Raw genomic sequence first — 23158 nt, forward strand, 5'->3', positions numbered from 1 at the left:
GCCGGGATCCTGGTCCGCACAGGGGCAGCGCGAGAAACCAGTTCCAACTTGCCGAACGTCCGCTGACTCGGCCCGGCAGCCTGCCGGAGTCGCCCATTCATCGGCGCCTCCAACCTCCCCAGCGCTCGGGCGGCGCGGAGCGCGGAGGCCAGCTGCCACCACGGGGGCAAAGGAGGGCAGCGTTTTCCAGCAGGTGACCCCCGCGGGGAGGCGGCCGCCCAGCCCGCCGTCCCCCCGGCGGCGCCAGGGCGAAGGGCGCCGCGGGTCCCGGGGCACGTGCGCGGCGCGGCGGGCCGACGCCGGACCTCCGCCCGGCTGCCCGGGGAGGTCGCGCCGCCCGACCGGGGAGGCCCGCCCGCTCCCGCTCCCGCTCCCGCTCCCGCTCCCCACGCCCACCGGGCTCCCGCGAGCGCCGGGCCGGGGCTGAGCTCACCGCCACGTCCCGCTCGTCCCAGCTCGGGCTCCGCCGCCAGCTCTCGGCTCCCGCTCGGCGCCGGGGCGGCCTCTTAACACCCACGTCGGCCGCGGCCCCGCCCCGCGCGGGAGCGCACCCAGCGGGCGAGGAACCGGCGGCGCAACGGACGGGCGGGCGGCGCGGCGCCGGCAGGTGCCTCCCGGGGCAACGGAAGTCGGCGGTGCGTTGAGGCCGCGGGGGCGCCGGGAGCTGCGGGAGCCGGAGGAGCCGGGGCGCCGGGGCCCGGCCTCCAGGCTGCTTCCCTCCCCGCAGGTTCCCGGAGGCCTCGGCGAGCCTCGGCTGCAGTCTGACCTCAGGCGGGCCGGGTGTCAGGAGTTAGGAGGACGGACTGAGTCTCTGGGCTGGTTAACCTTGCTGGGACTTGGGGCTCAAGGCCTTGATTTTTTTTTTTTTTAAAGATTTTATTTTTATTTTTCCCCCCAAAGCCCCAAGGCCTTGATTTTAAGGTATAATTGAGGACGCAAGCACTGGAGAGGTAGTGATGAAAAATAAATTCGCTAATACCCGGTAAAAAAACGAAACAAAATAAAACATTTTACATTCTGCCTCCCCCAAGGAAATCCATCCCACAGAGGACATTCGGGAAAGCGCACCCGCCTATGACAACTGTAACTCTAAGCCGGCCTCTGATCTTTTAGTTCCTAATGAATTGTAGGTTATTTCTATGGCTCTCTGGCACTTAATTTACAATGTTATTTTGTGAACCCTAATAAGAAATATAAATATTTGCTTCTTCGGTCAACAAATATTGATTGACCGTGAACGATGTGCCAGGCACTGTTCTAGGCTCGGGGGGTAAAGCAGTTTGAACAAGGCTGACCGAAGCCCCTGCTCTCGTACAGCTTACGTTTCAGTGGAGGAGGCTGACGATAAAGGACTAAACCACAGGACTGAGAAGATCTGTAAGCTCCCCGAGGCAGGGAGCTTGTCTGTCTGCACCATGACATGTCCCGAGTGCACGGGACAGTGCCCACCGCACTCGGTGAAAGCGCCGAGTGAACGAACAGACGTCATTTCAGAGCGCGAGGAGCGCTGGGAAGGCAGCGCGGTGGAGAGGGCGGGTCGGCTTCACTGGATGTGGCACCGCTGGGAAGGCGACTGTTGAGCCAAGTTAGAAAGACGGGAAGGAGCCAATCCTGGGACAGTCTTTGAGAATATTCCAGACAAAAGAATATTCCCCGCCAAAGCTGAAGGTCCTGAAGCAAGGCTGCATTGTGCCTATACGGAGAACAGAAAGCAGGCCCTGGTGGTGGGAATGCAGTGAGTGAGGGGCGGAGAGAGGTGGGGAAGGAGGGCAGAGCAGTAGCCAAGGGCTGTGCTCTTTAAGGCATTTGGGCCTGTTTCCTGGCCCTGCCGGAACCCCACCTGGTAAGATTTTCTATTTCTTAGCTCGAAGTGTCTATAGACCGGATTGCTTCTATGTCAGCTGTCCTCACTCTTGTGTAATAGAAATACCTCTCCAGGCTAGGGTCGTGGGGGAGATGAGCTGGATTCCTCCCTCCTTCTGTGCCAGGCCTCTGCATTGGCACTTTTTCTGCTCAGTGTTTCTGGCGGTGCTGGGTTTATTTGTGAGATTGATGTAACATTAAAGTAAAATCTTACCCTCTGGGGAAAAAAAATTAAGTGCAATGAGGAGCCAGTTCAGGAGTTTAAACAAGTGAAGAAGATGGTCTGAATTAAGTTACTAATGATCACTTTGATGGCTGGGGAGAGAAGAAATTGTAGCAGAGTGAAAATGATGGGAAGGGGGCCAGTTAGGTGACTACTGAAATAGTCAAGGCCCAGGACAACGGTGGCTTGGACTGGGGGTCTAGAAGTGGGGGGAGAGGAAGGATGGGACCCCGCAGCACAGGTTCCAACCATTTGTAGTCTTTTGGTGGGGGCGCGTGCATGCACACACACACACCACAACACAGATTCACCCCCCACACACACACGGTATAAATGTTTTATGTAACGTGAGATTATCTTTGCCCCCAGAGGGCACTTGAACATTACAAATGTGTCCAAGGGTCAGAGTAAGTTAACTCCTAGGCCGAGAAGCAGTTTCCCAAGGGCATAATTTGAGAGGGCCAGGAAAGCAAAAAGAAACAATCTCAGCTGAAGCTACAGTCTTTGCTTATTGGAAGTTAAAAGCTCTTCTTTTAAAAAATTTTCTTGCCATGGCTAGTATAATAAGCCAGCAATTTGGCCTTCATACATTAGTGTAAGTTAGTTTGATTACAGAGCCGTCCACCAGGACGGGCGAGAGAGAGGGAGTTCGACAGGCAGAAGAGGGAGGAGAAGCCTAATTTGGGGAGGAGGCTTCGCCAGGGTGTCAGGCCCGGGTGAGGCCCACCGCAGGGAGGCTCTGAGAAGCCAGAAGGCAGTGAGGGAGAGAATGAGGAGGAAAAGGCGAGGAGGTGGGGGTGTGGGGACCAGGGAACTTGCAGATGCTTCAGAATTCGGCCTGAGGACGGGTCTGCCTGGAAGCCTCTCTGTCATCTCCAGAAATCATTTGCTAAGCACTGTTTCAACATAGTCCTCTCATATGCTGTGCAATGCACGTTAGAGTGACATGATCCTGGTCTCTGATAAACTTAAAATCCAAAGCAATTTTGCATACAAATGTACTGAGAATGACTCATTTTACATAGAGAGGGAAGAGGCAAGCATCTAGACAGTCTCATTTGACGGGCACAAAACCACTTCCCACTCCGCCGCATCTCCCCATCTCCCGTATGTGCTGCTGCAGGTCTGTTGATGCCCCTGCCCCAGCCCCTGCCCTTTGGCTTTGGGCACTGCACACCTTGTCAAAAGGCTACTGGGATCTCGGAGGCTCCTCAGAGTGCGCCACTTTGCACCTACTGCTTTGAGGATCTTGTTATTTCACTTATTAGCCCATCTGTGGCCCCGACCAGATCACCAGCCCCTGGAGGCAAGCATGAAGTCTTACTCGTTTTAGTATTCCAAGGGGGACTAAACTTTATTTTCACGTAGTAAGTGTTACATATTTATACTAACACCATACATCTATATTTATTTTATATAAACACATATATGTAATTCATCTCTTTTAGGACATGTTTGATACTATAGTTAGCCCTGGTTCCTAAACTAGATTAGCTGGAAATACATGTACATACAGGGAGAAAGATAAAAATTTCCCATCGTGGAAGGTGTGGAGACAAAACAGCTCTTATTCCACCTATGAGAAAAGAAGGGAAATAGCACATCTGACATTCTGCCACACACACAGTCCCCACGCAAATCAGGAAACCTCATGACAAGCAAGGCCCCACACCTAGCCCCATTCTCTCCTTTCTGTGCCTTTCAGCCAGTCCATTGCCTTTGGAAAGATGTTCATAATAAGTGAATACTTTTGCTAGAGGAGTCAAAGTAAATTGAAATGGTGAGCTAAAACTGCTGGAGACGTGGGTTTATTCTGGAGGCTTATTTCACAAAGAGCAAACCTCAGTGTGCGAATGCCACTGCCAGCCTGGCTAGTTGGATTTCCAAATATTGACTGTTCCTGGACAACTTGTTACATGGTGTCATCCATCTGCTGTGACACACAATTACCCTGCACTGGATAATCCTGATGTCATTCAGAAAATTACATAACAGATATAAATTGTTTAGTGCCCAACGATGGCAATGCTACTATCATTAATTACCATATTGCAAGTATAGATGGTACCTCCCAATTTTGTTGGAAAACGTTTTATGTACTCTTTTACATAGAAGCATTGAAAGTTAATTTAGAGTTGATTTTAGGGAAAAGGATCATTTTCCACATAAAATAAAGTATACTGATTCTCTAAAATGGAAATATGAAATCATAAATTCTGGATATTCAACAATGTCTACCAACCTTAAAATATAAAATCATAAAGCTAAAAATAAATATATTGGTATCAATGGATACTGGTATATAATAAACAACCAAGCAACACATTTATCGGAAAATGAAGCCACATATACGGGTGATGCTAGTGGCTGAAAAAGCAATTCATACTATAAATTAAATTTGATTGCATATGAAGTATACGCAGACAGAGCAAGTGTGATGGAACGTGGAATAAAAGAAGCCGCAAACATTTTGATGAATGCATAGCAAGTTGCCACAGTACCGGTAAAACTCACCTGTGCTGTGTCATTTGTATTCCACCTGCCACTAGGGAGAAGTGGCTTCTCTATTTGCCCTACTATGGTCCACCAGCAGGAACTGATTGGCAGCAAATGGCAGATAGGCAGAATATTTCTAACTTTTCCTGAATCTTTCTAGGTGTATTATTCATTTAGATCTTTCCAAGATGTATTATTTACTCAGATTTAAAGTGTTTCTTAGAATTAGCATAGTAATCAAATAACATAAGAAATGAACCTGGGGTAGATTAGATATTATGGGAAGGAAGTACATTAAGCTGAAGTGAAATTGCTTGTGCCACTAAGGTAACCTGCTATTTTAATATCTTTGCTGCTATTTTGTAACTTTGTATAATTTAGCCTGTTTTCAATATTTCTATATAATTATTAATTCTATGCATAACAAACTCTCTCAGCTTAGTGAACCACTATTCATTGAACCCCACTTCTGACTCATTAGCTAACAAATTTCACATGATCGTTTATTCACAGTGCTTTGGAATCAGAGCAATGTATATATACTTTGAGTGGGCTGTGTGTGTGTGTTATATGGCAATAAATATAACTATCACACTGGACTCCAGAGAGCTGTCGGCATAGGCTTCAAATACTGCATTCTGGCAGCTGCACCCACCCTTTCCCTTCTGCATCCCTGTGACACCCAAGGGCAGGTCTCATTCTCAACACTGGTCTTTCCTGTTTGCCCTTCGTGCTGCAGAGAACCAAGAATGCCTATCTACGTCTCAGGATATGACCCTTCCTAAACTCTCAGGCTGTCCTCATCCAAGGATGTCCTATAATTCAGAATATTTGAATAACTCTTCTCAACATCCAGTGCCAAGTGTACCTATTGCTTTATAACACAACTGAATGTAATATCAGTATTATTTTTACCTGAATTTCCACCTTCGAATCATAGATTGCAGAGATCTGCAGCACCATGAAGAGGCTGGAAACAGTATTCTCCTTATTTCTTAAAATTCTTTCATTTCATTTTCTTCAGCACTATCGTGAGGAAATATATTAAAGTTCTTAACAACAACAACAATATATTGCCCCGGGACTATCTGATAAGGGTTGATTGATGAAAGTTCACTGTTAGGCCCAGAAGTAGTAATCGCTGGAAAAAATGGCCTTGGTGTTCTCCAGGAGTGCTACATTTGAAATCAGAAGACATCCTTGTCAAGGATGGTATTTACTAGCCTTCTAGATAATTTAACATCCTCAACCAACACTGTTTTCTGCAGGAGCTTCGGAGTTGGCGAATACGTCTATGTGCCGGGAGGGTGGCACACCTCAGCTCCATGGGGACAGGGCCTCTTGTGCTTGGGACCCTTCCAGACCTCGCCCCATGTACCTCTTCACCCAGCTGTTCATTTTTAATACCACCAGTAATGGGACAAATAAACATCTGTGCCTCTTGATATGAAGCACAGAGAAAGACACAACCTTACGTCTGTTGTTCTCCTGCCCGAAATGAATGACTTCTATCTAATAACTAGGAAACATCAGCCAAAAAAAAAAAGAACGACGGTGTGCTACAAAATAACTGGCCTGAACTCTTCAAAACTCTCACAGTCGTGAAGGACAAAGATGGACTGAGGAACTGAACTGAATCAAAGCAGGATAAAGAGGCATGGAATTAAATGTAACATGTGATCTCTGGTTAGGTCCTAGAAGCAAAAAAGTTTCTCTTTTGCTCTGAAGGACATCACTGTGACAGCTGGTGAAATTTGAATAAGATCTGTAGCTTGATTTATAGTATGGTATCAATGTTAATTTCCTAATTTTATAATTGTACTCTGCCTATGTAAGAGAATGTCCTTGTTTTTAGGAAATACACCCCAAATATTTAGAGGTAAAGTGCATTGTCTGCAATTTACTCTCAAGTGTTTTCTGAGAAAAATAATAGGAGAGAGAATGAGAATGATAAAAACAAATGTGTTAAAATGTTAACATTTGGATAGTCTGGGTTGGCATACAGGGAAATATCTGTACTGTTTTTACAACTTTTCTGTATGCCTAAAATTATTTAAAAATAAAAGGTTTATTAAAAAACAAAATTCTTCCACACGGCTTCTTTGATTTTTAAACTTTCAAAGGATATTACCATTCTATCTTTCAATTTTTACTGTAAGAGTAGCAAACACTTACACAGTGCGCACTGTGAGCTAAGAGCCATTAGAAGCACGTAAACGTATCTTAATCCACTTAATCCTCACGGCCACCCTGTAAGGGAGGTGCTATAATTATTTGCTTTTCCAGATAAGACACCTGAGGCCCAGGGAGGGTAAGAAAACTTGACAGCGTCCCACAGGAAAGGCCGGAGCCCGGTCCCCTGCTCTGCCCATCCTGGAAGCCTGCGCTCTCCGCTGCGTGTGTTATAATACCTGAGCTACAGAGTTTTAGTGCTTTATTCTCCATTTTGCTTTTACTTTCTTGGGGAAAATATTACAAATAGTTTTTAAAACATATGTCAGAGTTTTTTTCCCTCTAACTATGGGTATTTTGTGGGCAGTCTATGTCACATGGCACCCTTCAAATAGCTTCCTTTCCTTATAGTCCCAGGCCCTGTCCCCGCCTGTCTCCATGTATTAAGGAGGTGAGGAGACCCATGAAGTAACTCTCTAACATATAGTAGGATAGCCTTTTTTTGTTGACCTTGACATTTGCTGGGCATTGTGAACCACAACACTAAACAGTGTCACCAATATAAATATTTGAGACTTGAAAAGATAGACTATTTTCTTCAAGGTCCTTTGAGCATTCATGACTTGTCTATGCATGATTTTAAGGTTACTTTGAGGGGCCGGCCCCATGGCATAGTGGTTAAGTCCAGTGTGCTCCACTTCGGCAGCCCAAGCTTGCAGGTTCATATCTCAGGCGTGGATCTACACCACTCGTCAAGCCATGCTGTGGCAGCATCCCACATACAAAACAGAGGAACAATGACACAGATGTTAGCTTAGGGCTACTCTTCCTCAAGCAAAAAAAGAGGAAGCTTGGCAAGAGATGTTAGCTCAGAGTGAATCTTCCTAACAACAACAACAACAACAAATTATCTTGAGATCAGCTCTAACGTTAGTGCATGATGGGAATTTTTTTGCTTATCTCATATTTCACAAAATCAAAATCAAGTTTGACAGCTAGAAAGATGAAGTAATCTTTGAAACACATTTTGTTCTTGCCACAGCATCATTTCATTGAAGAATCTGAATAATCATCACTGTCCTACTGGACGCTACGATACAGGGACGTATAAGTTTGCTTTACCAGTACTAGCTTTTCTTGTTGGACGACACTCTTATCAAAGCATCAATCACTTCCCTTTAACAGTCTCCTTGACAACTTTTCCTCTCCCATCTCTGACTTGAAGCCATTTCAGCATCTATTAAGACAATTTTAGCCAAGGACAAGAAGGGGAAGTAAAATTGAAACCACTCCATTTGTTGCTCATTTATGATCCTGAAAAGGAACAGATGGAAGGGGAGGTGAGACAACTAACTGGTTTAAAAAGTTACTTGGTGGTGTAAATGGTTCATGCCAACTTTTTATCCTACCACTGTTGATGGTTTGTGCTGGGGCCAGGAGAGTTTCCAATAAGATAATAGTAGAAGCCCTTCTTTTCAGATAGTACAATCAACACCTACAATCTAAATTGAAATACATCCTAATTAAAATCTCTCTAGTAAATGGATCCTTAAAGTTTCCTTTGCCCTTTCTTAATTTGTCTTACCACACTAATCTCAGAAGCATGGTTTTTCTGACACCAGCACCTTGATGTCAGTTGAACTTCAACATTCATCTTGGAATGATGCCAACGGAACACAAACACACCTTTGAGGAGGGCGTGAAAACCGGGGAAAGAGCCCTGGTTAGGCGTCAGGAGGCTTGTTGGCTGGCACTTACTGGCCATAGGATTTTGGGCCACTCACTCAACTTCTCTGAGGCTCATTTTTCCCATTAGTAAATTGAGGATAAAAATCCTTGCTCTGCCTACTTCAATTGTTATCATGATGATCAAATTAATGTATGTGACGGTTCTTTGCAAAATTTCATAGAAGTCGAAACATGAAGTTTTATGTAAGAAATTCAAATACTCTAAGATGCTATGCTGTGAGGAAGCCCAAGCTGAAAAAGATTGGAGGGAAAAAGATCTCTTTTCCCTCTTCCCATCTTAGGTTCATTGGCTGAACACTTCCCTTATCTGCAAAATGGAGATAATTCCTACCTTATGGGGTTGATGTGGGTATGAGAAAATGTACATAAAATATGTGGCACAAGACTAGGCACTTAGTATACGTTCAATAAATGTTAAGTTGCTGTCGTTATGCTTGCCAACAATAATAATAAAAAGCAAAAGGGAAGGGTTTGAATTGAAAAATTTTAAAAACACGTAGAAACAGTGTTCCGAGACCTTGCTTTCTTATTTTGCATGGTATTTTTCATTTTTTTTTCTTCAATGCATCTTTCTAGGACAAAAAATAATATCCAAAGATATTTTGGCACTAACAGTGTGATTTATGGCAAGAAAGATGAGCAGTCTATTCCAACCCAGGAGATTTCCAAGGAGACAGAGAGCCAAGACAGTGTAAAGGAGAATAGGAACAAAGACTTGTCACATATTATTAAGGGCGTGAAAGTTGAATTAAGCACAGTAAATGTACAAACAGCAAAGCCGCCCAGCAGAAGACAACTGAAAAGTTTGGAGGCCACAGTTGGCAGGCCTCAGAGAGCTCCAGGAGGTGCCCCAAAGGAGAGGTAAACTGAATTGCAATTTGAATGTTCTTCTGTGAAAGTAATTTTTGAAACTCCAGTAAGCTTTTTCTTTTAGAAAAACTTTTTAAAATTAAAGTCCATGGGAGATACTGAATTAATGAAGAGTATCAGTTTGTAAACACAGAGACTAATGATTACTTGAGTAACACTGTTATTGTTCTGTACTTAGAAAGGGACATCTCTATACAGTCTAGAGAGGAAACGAGTATTGATGGAACTGAGAATTTCACACATTCTCTTACATATTCATCAGTGCTATTAATTGCCAATTAATTGCCTCTTTAAGGTGTAAATTAACAAATCATTTACGTCCTAATTTGAAAGTAGCTTTGTGTCTCTGAAGGACTTGTTTATTGGAAATTTCCATTTTAAAAATGCTACCTAGGAAGCCAGCCGGGTGGCATAGCAATTAAGTTCATGTGCTCTGCTTCAGTGGCCCGGGGTTCCCAGCTTGGGATCCTGAACACAGACCTATGCACCGCTTATCAAGCCATGCTGTGGCAGGCGTCCTACATATTAAGAGGAAGATGGGGACAGATGTTAGCCCAGGGCAGTCTTCTTCAGCAAAAAGAGGAGGGTTGGCAACAGATGTTAGCTCAGGGTTAATCTTCCTCACCAAAAAAACAAACAAAAAAAACTGCACCTAGGATAGAATTTTAGCATGTTGATTACAACTATTTTTTCTGTTTTTTGAGGAAGATTGGCCCTGAGCTAACATCTGTTGCCAATCTTCCTCCTTTTTTCCCTTTTTCTCCCCAAAGCCCCAGTAGATAGTTGTATGTCATAGTTGCACATCCCTCTAGTTGTTCTGCGTGGGACACCCCCTCAGCATGGCTTGATGAGTGGTACGTACGTCTGAGCCCAGGATCCCAACCGGCAAACTCCAGGCGGCCAAAGCAGAGCATGTGAACTTAACCGCTACGCCACCAGGCCAGCGCTGATTACAAGTATTTTATATGACTTCCTTTGACTGGTAATTATCAGTGCTCTCAGCTTATGTGGTTTCCTCAAAATAGTGTTTACTTGTGCTTGCCAAAAGAGTATTGTCTTTCACTGATGCTAAGTGCAGTCGGTGATATTTTAGCATTGTGTTGTAGTTTAAGTGGTAGTGTTTTGTTTTAGTGATACATAAATGATGTGTCTTAAATTGATGACATCATCGATTCAAGTAATAAGGTATGTAGCCTTAAGATGCCCATCTCTGACCTCTCTTAGCAGAATAGACAGATAGTGTAGATTTCTGTTTCCCAGAGTGACTTAACATTTTTATGGACCTTCTTAGTTTCTACATTGTATGACATTGTATCACAACTACCCCTGGAAAACATAATTGGTGGTAGAAGGTAAGCTAATTCAGTGATGTGCCCATAGTGGGTACCTCCTCCTCCTTTTTAGAAATAAAATAAAACAACAAAAAAATTCTATATAAGTATATAGAATTAGGTAATACACACATACGTATGTAATACTTGTCAAGAATGGGATTTTTTTAGCTCCCAGATCTGTTTATGACCCATCGTGGTTTTTATTATAATTATACAATTTAATTAAGTATTATAGAAATGGTTAAAATGAGTTGAATGCTTGGCAGAGATTCAGGAAAGGTAATTTTGAAAATTGCTTTCAAATTAGGTATGAATGAGACAAGCATAAAAATCTAGGAGAATTCTGCACTCAGATTGCTTTGTAAGCATTTTTAAGTTCTCGCTCCATGTTTCTACTTTAAAGAAACCAAAATTGGAAATATTGGAGGATGTACTATGGATGTGGTGTATATATAAGACGTATCTTGGAACTTCTCTCAGTGGTCCTACGTTCAAAGAAGAGGCTTTGGTCCTACATCAAAAGATTGGTAAATGAGGTACATTTGTTTTGAGTTTTTAAAAATATATCTTTTAATGATTTTTGCCCTCCCTTCTTGTCTTTTAAGGGATTCCAGATGCACAGATTTGGGTTAATCATCATCTGTGATTCATGATGCGCTGTCATCGTTGCTCCATGCATGGCCTGCTTTTAGTTTCTTTATTTGTAATATATATTGATCTCCCATCGATATAGTTACCATGGCTACATAACAATTGCCCCAAAATTTAGCAGCATAAAACAACCATTTTTTTAATGTTTTTTTTTTTTTTAGGGAAGGGAGAGGGATGAAGATCTAACAAAAGTGGTGGTGAGGGAAGGGGAAGGGACGTGAGGGTGTAGGAAAAGGGGAGTGCAGGAGGCAAAATACTAAACAGTAGTAAGGAAAAGGGGGAGTGAGGAGAGGGAGCAGGGAGGAAGGGGAGAGGACAAGGCCAGAGGGGAGAGAGGAGGGGGCAAAGGAGGAGAGGTAACAGGAGAAAGGGGAGGGTGAGGGAGAAGACAGGAGGAGAGAGAAGAGGGCTGCAGGGAGGGAGAAAACCACCGTTTTTTGTGCTCATGGGCTCTGTGGGTCAGCAGTTTGAACAGAGCCTGGTGGAGAAGGCTGATCTCTGCCCCGTGATGTCTGGGGCCTCAGTTGGAAGACTTGGAAGTCCAGGGGCTGGAATCATCTGAAGGTTTGCTCACTCCTAGGTCCGGCAGTTGATGCTGGCTATTAGCTGAAACCCTTGCTGGGACTGTTAGCAGAAACACCTACACGTGACCTGGGCTTCCTCACTGCGTGGTGGCTGGGTTCCAAGGGTGAGTGTCCCAAGAGAAAGTGAGCCAGGAGGAGTTTGTATTGTTTTTATGACCCGGCCTTGGAATCAGACTGGACACAGCATGCCCCTCTCATTTCCTGTTCCACATTGATTTTTGAAGAGTACTTGCTTTTTATCACAGCGACTGCCGGAAAACCATTTTCACAAAGATATGATGTCATAGAAAGGAGTGCAGTAGTCTAATGCTAAAACTGTGAACTCCATTGAGTTAGTAGTTCACATGGTCAGTGACAGATATGCCTGTGTTTCCCTGTGTGCTCCAGCCTGCCCTAGGGCACAGTTTGGGAACCAATGTCCTGGTCTACGCTGAGCTCCTGTGAGAGGCTGTTGGCCCACACCCTTAAGTTTCTTAGAAATCCTGTTGTCTGTTTGAAAGGCTCTCTGAGGCACCACCTTAAATCTTTCCAAGATCTTAACAAAGGGTTTTACAGTCCTGCCCATCTTTACAGTGTTTTCCTGACACTGCCCTGGATTTAATCTCCAGTCAGAAGCCATTTCTAAATTTCAGCATTGTTTGCTGTCTGGAGGGGCTAAGAATGAGAAACAATTCTATTTTTGATCCCAGCCAGTCCTGGCTCCTTTATATGGAACCGTTTTTTCTTATCTCTCACCTGTCACATTTTATCATCAGCAACTAAGAAGTCAGGAGGCACCTTCAACACACCGTCTGGAAGTCTCCTTAGCAGATCATCCAATTCATTGAGTCTGTTTCCCGTTTTCCACATCACTACAAGCAACAGTGTTGCTAGACAACGATCCCATTTCCTCCAGCTGGCTGTATCATTGAGTTCCCTAAAGCCCTCACTCACAGCTTTGAGGGCTGTTCGAGTCTCACAGCCTCTTTGAGGCCCTAAGCTTTCGCTGACACTTCCTCAAGATCTTTCCAGTTTCCACCCACAGCCCAATACCCAAACCTCTCCCATACATTTTTGTTTTTTCATTACAGCACTACCCAACTTCCAAGCACCAAAATCTGTTCCAGTTCCCTATTGCTGCGTAACAAACCCCCCATCCCAAAGCTTAGTGGCTTAACAGTGCCAGCATCTGTCTGCAGTTTGGGCGGAGTGTGGCAGCGATGGCTGTGTCTGCTCCACTCTTAGTTAGCAGGGGCAGGTTCAAGGCTGGTCTCTGGAATCATTGAAGGCTTGCTCTTGTACATTTCAGTGGTTGATGCTGGCTGTTGGCTGAGACTATTTGGTTTTATTAATTTTTTCTGTTGCTTTTTTAGTCTCTATTTCATTTGTTTATGCTCTGATTTTTATTATTTCCCTTCTTCTACTGCTTTGGGGCTTTGTTCTTCTTTTTCCAGTTCCTTTAGGTGCATTGTTAGATTTTTTATTTGAGATTTTTATTTGCATTGCTGTAAATGTCCCTCTTAGAATTGCATTTGCCGTATCCCATAAATTCTGGCATGTCGTATTCTCATTTTCATTTGTCTCCAGGTATTTTTCGATTTCTCCTTTGATTTGTTCATTCACCCAATCGTTTTCAGTAGCATTTTGTTTAATCTCTACATATTTGTGGCTTTTCTGATTTTCTTCCTATAGTTGATTTCTAGTTTCATACCCGTTGTGGTCAGAAAAGATGCTTGGCCTTGTTTCAATGTTCTTAAATTTATGGAGACTTGTTTTGTGGTGTAATATGTGATGGATCCTGGAGAATGTTCCATGTGCATTTGAAAAGAATGTGTATTCTTTCGTTTTTGGATGGAATGTTCTGTATATATCTACTAGGTCCATCTGTTCTAGAGTGTCATTTAAGGCCAGTGTTTCCTTATTGATCTTCTGTTTGGATGATCTATCCATTGGTGTAAATGGAGTGTATAAGTCCCCTACTATTATTGTGTTACGGTGTATTTCTCCTTTTATGGCTGTTAATAATTGCTTTATATATTTAGGTGCTCCTACATTAGGTGCATAGATATTTACAAGTGTCATATCCTCTTGTTGGATTGTTTTGATCATTATGTCGTGCTCTTCTTTGTCTCGTTACAGTTTTTGTTTTAAAGTCTATTTCGTCTGATATGAGTATTACTACCCCCGCTTTCTTTTCATTGCCATTTGCGTGGAGTATCTTTTTCCATCCCTTCACTTTCAGTTTGTGAGTGTCTTTAGGTCTGAAGTGTGTCTCTTGTATGCAGCATATGTATGGGTCTTGTTTTTTTATCCAATTAGCCACCCTGTGCCTTTTAATTGGAGCATTTAGTCCATTGACACTTAAAGTAGCTATTGAGGGCCGGCCCCGTGGCTTAGTGGTTAAGTGCGCGCGCTCCACTGCTGGCGGCCCGGGTTCGGATCCCGGGCGCGCACCGACACACTGCTTCTCTGGCCATGCTGAGGCCGCGTCCCACATACAGCAACTAGAAGGATGTGCAGCTATGACATACAACTACCTACTGGGGCTTTGGGGAAATAAATAAATAAATAAATAAATAAAATTATTAAAGTAGCTATTGATAAGTATGGACTTACTTCCATTTTTTAACTTTTTTTTCTTGGTGTTCTAGTAGTTTTTCTCTGGTCCTTTCTTCTTCACTTGCTCTCTTCCCTTGTGGTTTGATGGCTTTCTTTAGTATTATGTTTGGGTTCATTTCTCTTAGTTTTTTGTGTATTTATTATAGATTTCTGGTTTGTGATTACCGTGAGGTTCATATACAGTAACCTATGTATATAGCGATCTATATTAAGTTAATGGTCTCTTTAGTTTGACCTCTATCTGAAAGCTCTACTCTAAAACTCCCCTCTTCCCACATTTTATGTTTTTGATATCATATCCAACCTCTTTTTTGTGCGTTTGTATCCATTACCCTCTTATCATGGGAATAGACAATTTTGCCTATTTGTGGTTTTATCTTTCCCCCTTAAATAAGTCCCTTTAGCATTTCTTGTAGTACTGGTTTCTGGGTGACAAACTCCTTTAATTTTTGCTTGTCTGGGAAGCTTTTTATCTCTCCTTCTATTTTGAACGATAACCTTGCCAGGTAGAGTATTCTTGGCTATAGGTTTTTTACATTTAGCACTTTAAATGTATTGTGCCACTCTCTTCTAGCCTGTAAGGTTTCCGCTGAGAAGTCAGCTGATAGCCTTATGGGATTTCCTTTGTATGTAACTTGTCTTTCTCTTGCGACTTTTAGCATTCTCTCTTTGTCTTTAATTCTGGACATTTTAATTATGATGTGTCTTGGTGTGGGTTTATCTTGTTTGGGGCTCTCTGTGCTTCCTATACCTGGATGTCTGTTTTGTTTCTTAGGTTAGAGAAGTTTTTAGCTATTATTTCTTGAAATAGATTCTCTGCCCCTTTGTCTCGCTCTTCTCCTTCTGGGACACCTATAACACAGACGTTAGTGTGCTTGATATTGTCCCAGAGGTCCCTTAGACTGTCCTCACTCTTTTTAATTCTTTTTTCTTTTACCTGTTCAGCTTGGGTGATTTCTTCTAGTCTTTCGTCCAGCTCGCTGATCCATTCTTCTGTGTCTCTACTCTGCTTTTGAATCCCTCTCGTGAATTTTTCATTTTCCAGTATTGTTTTCTTCTTTTCTGATTGGTTCTTTTTTATATCTTTCATTTCTTTGTTGATGTTCTCACTGAGTTCAGCCATTCTTCTCCCAAAATCAGTGAGCATCCTTAACACTCTTTGACCTCTCTGTGGGTAGGTTACTCATTTCTGTTTCATTTAGTTCCTTTTCTGTGGTTTTGTCCTCTTCCCTTGCTTGGAACCTATTCCTTTGCTTCCTCATTTTGCCTCTTTCTATGTGCTTGTATCTATGTATTAGGTTTGTCGGCTACGTCTCCTGATCTTGGAGAGGTGACCTTATAGAAGTGATGCCTTATGAGGCCTGGCAGTGTGCTTCCCTCTCATCACCAGTTCCAGATGTGCCAGGAGTGATCCCTGTGTGGGCTACGTGTGTCCTTCTATTGTGGTGGGGTTGCTCTTCCCATAGGTGCCCAGGGAGGCTGAGCTGTCCCCCTCGCTGGCTGGTTGTAATGCTCAGCTGCGTGTAGTTGTTGTGGGCCCTTCAGTCTCTTTATCGGGTGTGGGGAGCCCCAGCATGGTTGGCTACAAGGTGTAATAGCACATTCCTGTTGCAGTTTTTCTGTTAAGTGAGTAGGCCCCCAGCGTGGCTGGTTGTTAGGCTCAGGGGCTTACAATTGCTATAAGCCTCTGGCCTATAAGGCTCTTGTCAGCTCTCTGAGGATTGAAGCTGGGTGGGGCTGGCCTTAGGCACAGGAGCACCCAGTTGTTTCAGGCTTTGGAAGGTGGGGCCAATCCCCTGTGTGACTCTTTGAGAAGCACAAGTCTTCTGCAGCTGACAAGCCCCGCCACCCACAGGTCCACACACACAGTCAACACAGTCCTGCCCCGTGTGTGGGCCCTGACCTCTTGAAGTGGATCTAGTCTCTCCAAGGCAGGAGCCCCACATACTCCACTAACGCCCCACGCTCTCCACCCACTCCTTGTGCATGCCCTGCCCCACAGAGGTGGACCCACTTGCCAGGCTTCGGAGAATCCAGTCACCAATCTATGCAGGGCCCCATGTTGCCCCAGGGCTTATTGGGTGGGGCTAGTCCCTAGGGTGGGCTGCCTGCCCTGGCTGAGCTGGATTAAATCAGTGCTCTAGTGGGTGGGGCAGACCCTGGGCTAGCAGGCCACAGGGAGAACTCCAGTGGCACCTGCCAGCGTCTGTGTCAGCACACCCACACCAGGTCACAACAGTGGCCACCGCCAATGTCCCAGTCCCTGGAGAGGTCTCACCTCTCACCAAGATGCACTCAGAGCCTATGAGGTGAGTCTCTTTTCACCAAAGGACTGTGCACCTTTCTGTTGATTTTAGGTTGCTTTCCGAAACAGGTAAATTTGTGTGTGGGCCTTTTAAGAGCGGGCTTTAATTTCTTTGTGAACCAGCATTTCTGGGGGTACTCCCCAGTGGTGTTAGTAACAAGCAAAGTCAGATATTATGCCACTTGTCTCAGTTGTGCTGGGTCCGAAAAATGCCTATAGTGGGAGCACTCCCCGGCTCAGGGCCCCACTCCTCCAGGAAAGGCTGGGTACCTTTGGGTTGCTCCTGGGTGGCTGTGAAGCGCTGCGGCTTGTGAAGGTGGTGTTTTTTCTCTCCAGAAGGGAGTTTCTGCCTCTTCCACCTCAATTAGGATTGTTGTTTGTTGCAAGGGTTCCTCTTATCCAGTTTTCAGTTCCGTCTCAGGCGTAATTTTACCAAGAGTAGTTGTAAATCGGCTGTGTCTGTGGAAGGAGGTGAGTTCAGAGTCCCTACGCTGCCACTTGACTTCCGTGTCTCAGGTGTCAACTGTATGGTGGGCAACATTATCATGCTAAAATTGACCCCTGATTGATTGATTGCATCTGGATTAGGAGAACTATAAGGTAGCCTATGGGGACACCATACTTTGGGCTTCCTTGAGTGCAGTTACTCTCGTACTGCATGTCCCTTGTAGGGACCCCGGAAACTCTGCCTGTGGCCTTGTGACAGGAGGTATCGGTTCCTGTGGGACACTAAGCCAGGAAGCTCCCACACCTCTGTGACAGCTCTTGGATGGCTGAGTGAAGTGTCACCAACATAAGTGCTATAAGGACTCCTGCCAAGAGGGACACTGAGGCTGCCCTGCCAGCCTGCTATGGTTCTGTCCTTTGTCTTTCTGAGTAGATGGGCCAGGTGTGTCTGGTAGTTTTGTGAGCCTGAACGTGTCATGGAACTGAACAAGACCCCTGGTGAGTGCAGCAGTAACCAAAACTTCTAGCTCTGAGTTGACCTTTTTCTTAACCAAGTAACTACCTGCTTTGATCATCCAGTAAGAAAGCTTCAGCTATTACTCAGTTAATTAATCTCCTACTTGAAATTTAGATTATTTCTAGTTTTTCATTAGTATAAAGTGATGCTGTGATTAACATTCATTCATTCATTCAGCAACTTGCAGTTGCCACTATGTGTCAGGCACTGTCCAAAGTGATGGAAATAGATCATTGAACAAAACAAAGTCTCTACACCCTACATTATGGTGGAGGGGTGGTGGTGGTGGCGGGAGAGGGGATGTATTTACACACACACACACACTCGCACTCACACACACACACATACACAGTATGTCAGATGACGAAACATGAAGGAAAAAATAAGAGTGATGGGGCTGGAGAGGTGCTGTTTTTTAAAAAGTGAGCAGGGAAGAATTCTGATAATGTAACATTTGAGCAAAGACCTGAAAAGGTTAGGGATAAAGACGTGCTGATACCTTTCAGGCCTAGGGGATGGAACTGCTTAGGCCTTGAGTTTGGAGTGTGCTGTGTCCCTCCAATTCCACGTAGCTGTTTATTTTCTTTAGACAAATATGCCTCAAAGTAGAATTCCTAGGTCAAAGGATTTGCATATTTTTTGGGCTTTTGATAGATGTCACCGATTTGCCTGCCGAAAGTTATGCCATTTTGCGTGTCCACCCAATAATATCTTTCCGCTCATCAGGATTCCCTTTCTGAAACTGTATAGGTCATACAGTTCATTTTAAAGAAATTCAGAAAGTACAGAAGGGTATAAAGTGAAAAAGTATGTATTCATGAAATAGTCTGATGATAGGGTAGAATAGATTGTTGAAAGATATTTTAACAAGTTCTCATCAGCTTGTTAAAATCAATGTAGAAAGATCCCCGTATGTAAAAATTGTCTCGATGACAGAGGCTCCTCCACAATTTTTATTAATTAGAACATTGCAAATTATAAAACCAGAAGCTATGACTATAAAGAGCACCATTGTCATAAAATGCATGGTTCTAGAAAATGAATGCTCATCTATATTCTTTGCATACTCTGATGAAATATATATATTAAAATTTGAAGGTTAACTTCACAAGTAGTTGGGATAAGGTTTAAGCCTTAGTCACAGGTAATAGTTTTGAAAGTAGCACATTTCTTTTTAACTAATTGTTATATTTACTCTTTTCATTCTCCTATTTTTCTTCTATTCCAATCAGATTGTAGATCTCCCATATCTTAGTAAGTAAAGTCCTTAAAATCTTTCTCCGACAACTTCAGGGATTTGGGAACTTTGACTTGCATATTAGACAACAGATCATAATATAAAAAGGCAGGTATAGTAAAACATTAATTTGGATCCTACTCATTGAGATGGCAATTCTCAGTGAATTAAAAAATGTAAGTAATTTCTTTTTATGTCTGGCATATTTTTCTATTAACTTATCCTAATTTACTGAAGAGTGGGCTTTTGGGTTTCTTTTTTTAGCTTGTTCTTATGGAAAATTTAAAACATAAGCAAAGTAAACAAAGTCATATAATGAATACCTGTCACCCAGCTTCAATAATTAGCAACATTTTGCTATTCTTTAACATTTATGCCTTTACCCACTTTCCACCTCCTACTTGATGAAGATGATGATTTATGGTTCTTTTTTTTTGGTTAGGTAAAATTTACATACTTTGAAGTATACAAATCTTAGCTGTAGGATTTTGAGAAATGGGTATGCCCATGTAACCCCATACTTCTCAAGACGCAGAGCATTTCCCATTTTCATCCTCCCCGTCAGTAGCCTTCTGTCCTGAGGCAACCACTATTCTGATTTTTTACACCTTAAGTTAATTTTGCTTTTCTAGAATTTGATATAAATGGAATCATACAGTATATACTCTTTTGAAACAACTTGTTTCATTCAGTTTCATTCACGTCCTGGTGTGAGCTGAGTACTATTCCATTGTGTGCATATAGCGCAATTTGTCTATCTGTTCTCCTGATTGTAGACCTTTGGGTTGTTTCCAGTTTTAGGCTATTATGAAGAAAGCTTCTATGAACAGGTTTAGTTACTTTTATATTTGCTTGCAATATATATTGCTTTTGAAATAAAATGGCATCTAATAAATAAATCTACCAATTTATAATTTTTAAGGCTGGTCCCTCACCTCTCCACCTTAATATATTGTTCTGAGTTAGTATTGTGCTTCAGCAAGTTTCCATTAACTTTGACCTTTAACATTTCAAAGTTTATATAAAACCGATAGCTAATATTTAAGCATTCTTAATTTTTTCAGAAATTGCATTGCATGATACTTTTTTGAATGATAAAAGAAATTGCATTGCATGATACTTTTTTGAATGATAAAAGTTTCCTCCAAAAAAAATCATTTTACTTCCTGCTAAACTTATAACATAATAAGTAATACCTCTTTTTTCATTCTCATTTGTTTTTCCTTGGCTTTTTCAGAAGCGAGTCCCTGAGTCCTGAGTTGGTGGCCGCTGCATCTGCTGTTGCAGATTCTCTCCCTTTTGACAAGCAGACAACCAAGTCGGAGCTGCTCAGGCAGCTCCAGCAGCACTGGGAAGACTCAAGGGCACAGAAAGATGGAGAAAGAACTAAAATTAGGTTAGTGAGTCAAATAGTTATTCCAGTAAGGCTGGTATCTCAAAATAGGTTGTTTTTTATGTGACTAGTGAGTAATATACATAATATATTCATTATATATAAAATATGCCTCATAAATGGAATATTAGCCATCTGATTTTTTTAAAACTCATGTCTTAAGTGAAATTGCAGTTTTGAAAAGTCTAATTGAATAGTGAAACTTTTTTTTAAGAAATTACAGTTTTTTGTCCCTGAAAAAGAAATGATAAATTTAGTAGTGTTATTAAAAATAAATAAATAAATAAATAACAGAATAAGACAGCTTCTCTGAGAAGATTAATTTTTCTCATTACTTGATGAGTATCAACTCATCACCCAATAATTTGCTGGGTTTTGTGTGTGTGTGTGTGTGTGTGTGTGTGTGTGAGGAAGATTCACCCTGAGCTGACATCTGCCAGTCCTCCTCTCTTTGCTGAGGAAGACTGTCCCTGGGCTAACAGTTAAGTCTTGGGAACTATGTGAGTTTAATGGTCATTATATTGGATATTTTAATATGTTATGTTGAGTATCCTGAGGGTTAGTTGGCTTTTTTTTCTATCATTCCCAATCCTGAAAGTTCCTTTCTATGAAAAAAGAGTTTGGTTATATGTAAATTAAGTTCTCATTTATTGTTTCACATCTATTATGACATTTGTAATAGTGACTATTTTGACTTCCAGAACGCATTATTGCAATGTCCTTCCCATCTTCTGGAAGACAGTCTTTCTATAGGAATCCCATTCAGGTAAGGGTATTTATCTAACAAATGCTCATATTTCTCCAGAAACAGGCTATGGAGTTATAAGTTTAATATTGGCACAGAGATGGCAGTATTCTCCTAAAAGTTTACTTACTCTTTCAGGTAAAAATTATAATGGATTGATATCAATTAGCTTTTGCTGTGTTACGAACCACCCAAAAACTTAGTGACTTATAACAGCAACCATTTACTTAGCTTATCATAATGTGGTTTGTGAATTTGGGTCAAGCTTAACTAAGTGGTTCTGCTAATCAGGAACAGGCTTAACTAATCTCTGCCAGGCTAACTCATGCATCTGTGGGCAGCTACTGGGCCTCTGAGGATTGGCTGGTCTAAAATGGCGTGGCTGGATGGCTCCATGTGGTGTCTCATTCTCCAGCAGGCTAGCTCAGGCTTGTTCACATGGTGGCAGGGCAAAGATCCCACAAGCAGCAAGCAAAAGAATGCAGGGCCCCTAAAGGCCCAGGCTCAAAACTAGTATAATGAGGCTTCTACCTGCTTCTATTGCACAAAGTCAATTACAAACCCATTCCAGATTCAAGGAGTAGAAAACAGGCTCCATATCTTGATGGCAGGAATTGCAATGAACTGTGGCCATTTTTTGTAGTCTATCATAGGGGAGAAGTATGGGAATTCTTCAACTAACGTGTGTTCTCTAGGTTGAGATGCTAAACTATAGAGGAGGCAGACTGCTTTAGGTTCTGTGGATTAAATAAATTAATATCAAACATATAATGATGTTTACTATGAAATTCCAGTTTAAAGTCATTGTTTAAGATGTTTGCATACATGTGCGGGTATGTAGACATTAGTGTAATTTACAATATTTGTTATATCAGTAAAAATGTAATATATACGTATGTCTATATATGTGTGCATATATACACATGTGTATATAATTATACTTTTATTGAGAATACAAATACTATAAATTGCACTAATCTTAAGTATATATCTTGATGATGGAAAACACTATGGAGATTCCTCAAAAATTAAGACTAGAACTACCATATGATCCAGCTATTCCACTGCTGGCTATTTATCCAAAGAACATGAAAACACAAATGTGTAAAGATATATGCACCCCCATGTTCATTGCAGCATTATTCACAATAGCCAACACTTGGAAACAACCTAAGTGTCCATCAAGGGATGAATGGATAAAAAAGATGTGGTATATAGACACGATAGAATACTATTCAGCTGTAAAAAAGATGAAATCTTGCCATTTGCAACAACATGGATGAACCTTGAGGGTATTATGCTAAGTGAAATGTCAGAGGCAGAAAGTCCAATACTGTATGATCTCATTCATAAGTAGAAGATAACAACAACAACAACAAGAAACAAACACATAGATACATAGATTAGGTTGGTGGTCACCAGACAGGAAGGTGGGAGGGAGAAGGATGAAAGGGTGACAGGGCACATGTGTATGGTGATGGATGGTAATTAGTCTTTGGATGGTGACTTTTGGGTATTGATGTAGTCTACACAGAATTTGAAATACAATGATGTACACCTGAAAAAAATATATATATCTTAATGAAATTGTATATAGATATATAGGCATGTAACCAACACTCTTCTGAAGGTATAGAACACTTCTTGCTCTTTTCAGTCAAGATTCCAACACAGTGGAGGTAATTACCATTCTAACTTCTGTCACCACTATTAGTTTTATCTTTTCTTGATTTCACATTAGTGGAATCATATACTACATCTTTCGTGACCGGCTTTTTATGCTCAAAATAAATTTTGTGAGATTCATCTAATATTGTTGTATGTACAGTAGTTATTTTTTATACATATAACATTAATATTTATTGCTTTCTTGAAGACTGTATTGAAAGCCCAAGCATTCCACACAGAAATTATACAATTGTAAACTGCTTCACAAAAGCAGCAAACATGTTACATTCTACAAGATCTTACTTT

The 23158-nt window shown here is 42.2% G+C and overlaps 2 protein-coding genes across 2 annotated transcripts in view; one reads left to right on the forward strand and one right to left on the reverse strand.

Annotated features, from left to right (window-relative positions):
* The window catches only part of LOC131409896 (mitochondrial ornithine transporter 1-like), a 93418-nt gene extending 92902 nt beyond the window's left edge, over positions 1 to 516 (reverse strand). Inside the window, exon 1 of the mRNA XM_058547650.1 lies at positions 434 to 516. The gene's annotated coding sequence lies outside the window, so the exon portion shown is untranslated. The remainder of the gene's footprint in view (positions 1 to 433) is intronic.
* An 8525-nt stretch (positions 517 to 9041) lies between these two features.
* On the forward strand, positions 9042 to 21326 carry LOC131410401 (small ribosomal subunit protein mS31-like). The gene is made up of 3 exons (XM_058548576.1): positions 9042 to 9364; positions 20284 to 20442; positions 21323 to 21326. The coding sequence occupies exons 1-3, from the start codon at positions 9066 to 9068 to the stop codon at positions 21324 to 21326; spliced, it is 462 nt and encodes a 153-aa protein (XP_058404559.1). The 5' UTR covers positions 9042 to 9065.
* The last annotated feature ends 1832 nt before the right edge of the window (positions 21327 to 23158 follow it).

Source organism: Diceros bicornis, chromosome 9 (genome assembly GCF_020826845.1).
Source record: "Diceros bicornis minor isolate mBicDic1 chromosome 9, mDicBic1.mat.cur, whole genome shotgun sequence".
In the NCBI taxonomy this organism is placed as follows: Eukaryota; Metazoa; Chordata; class Mammalia; order Perissodactyla; family Rhinocerotidae; genus Diceros; species Diceros bicornis.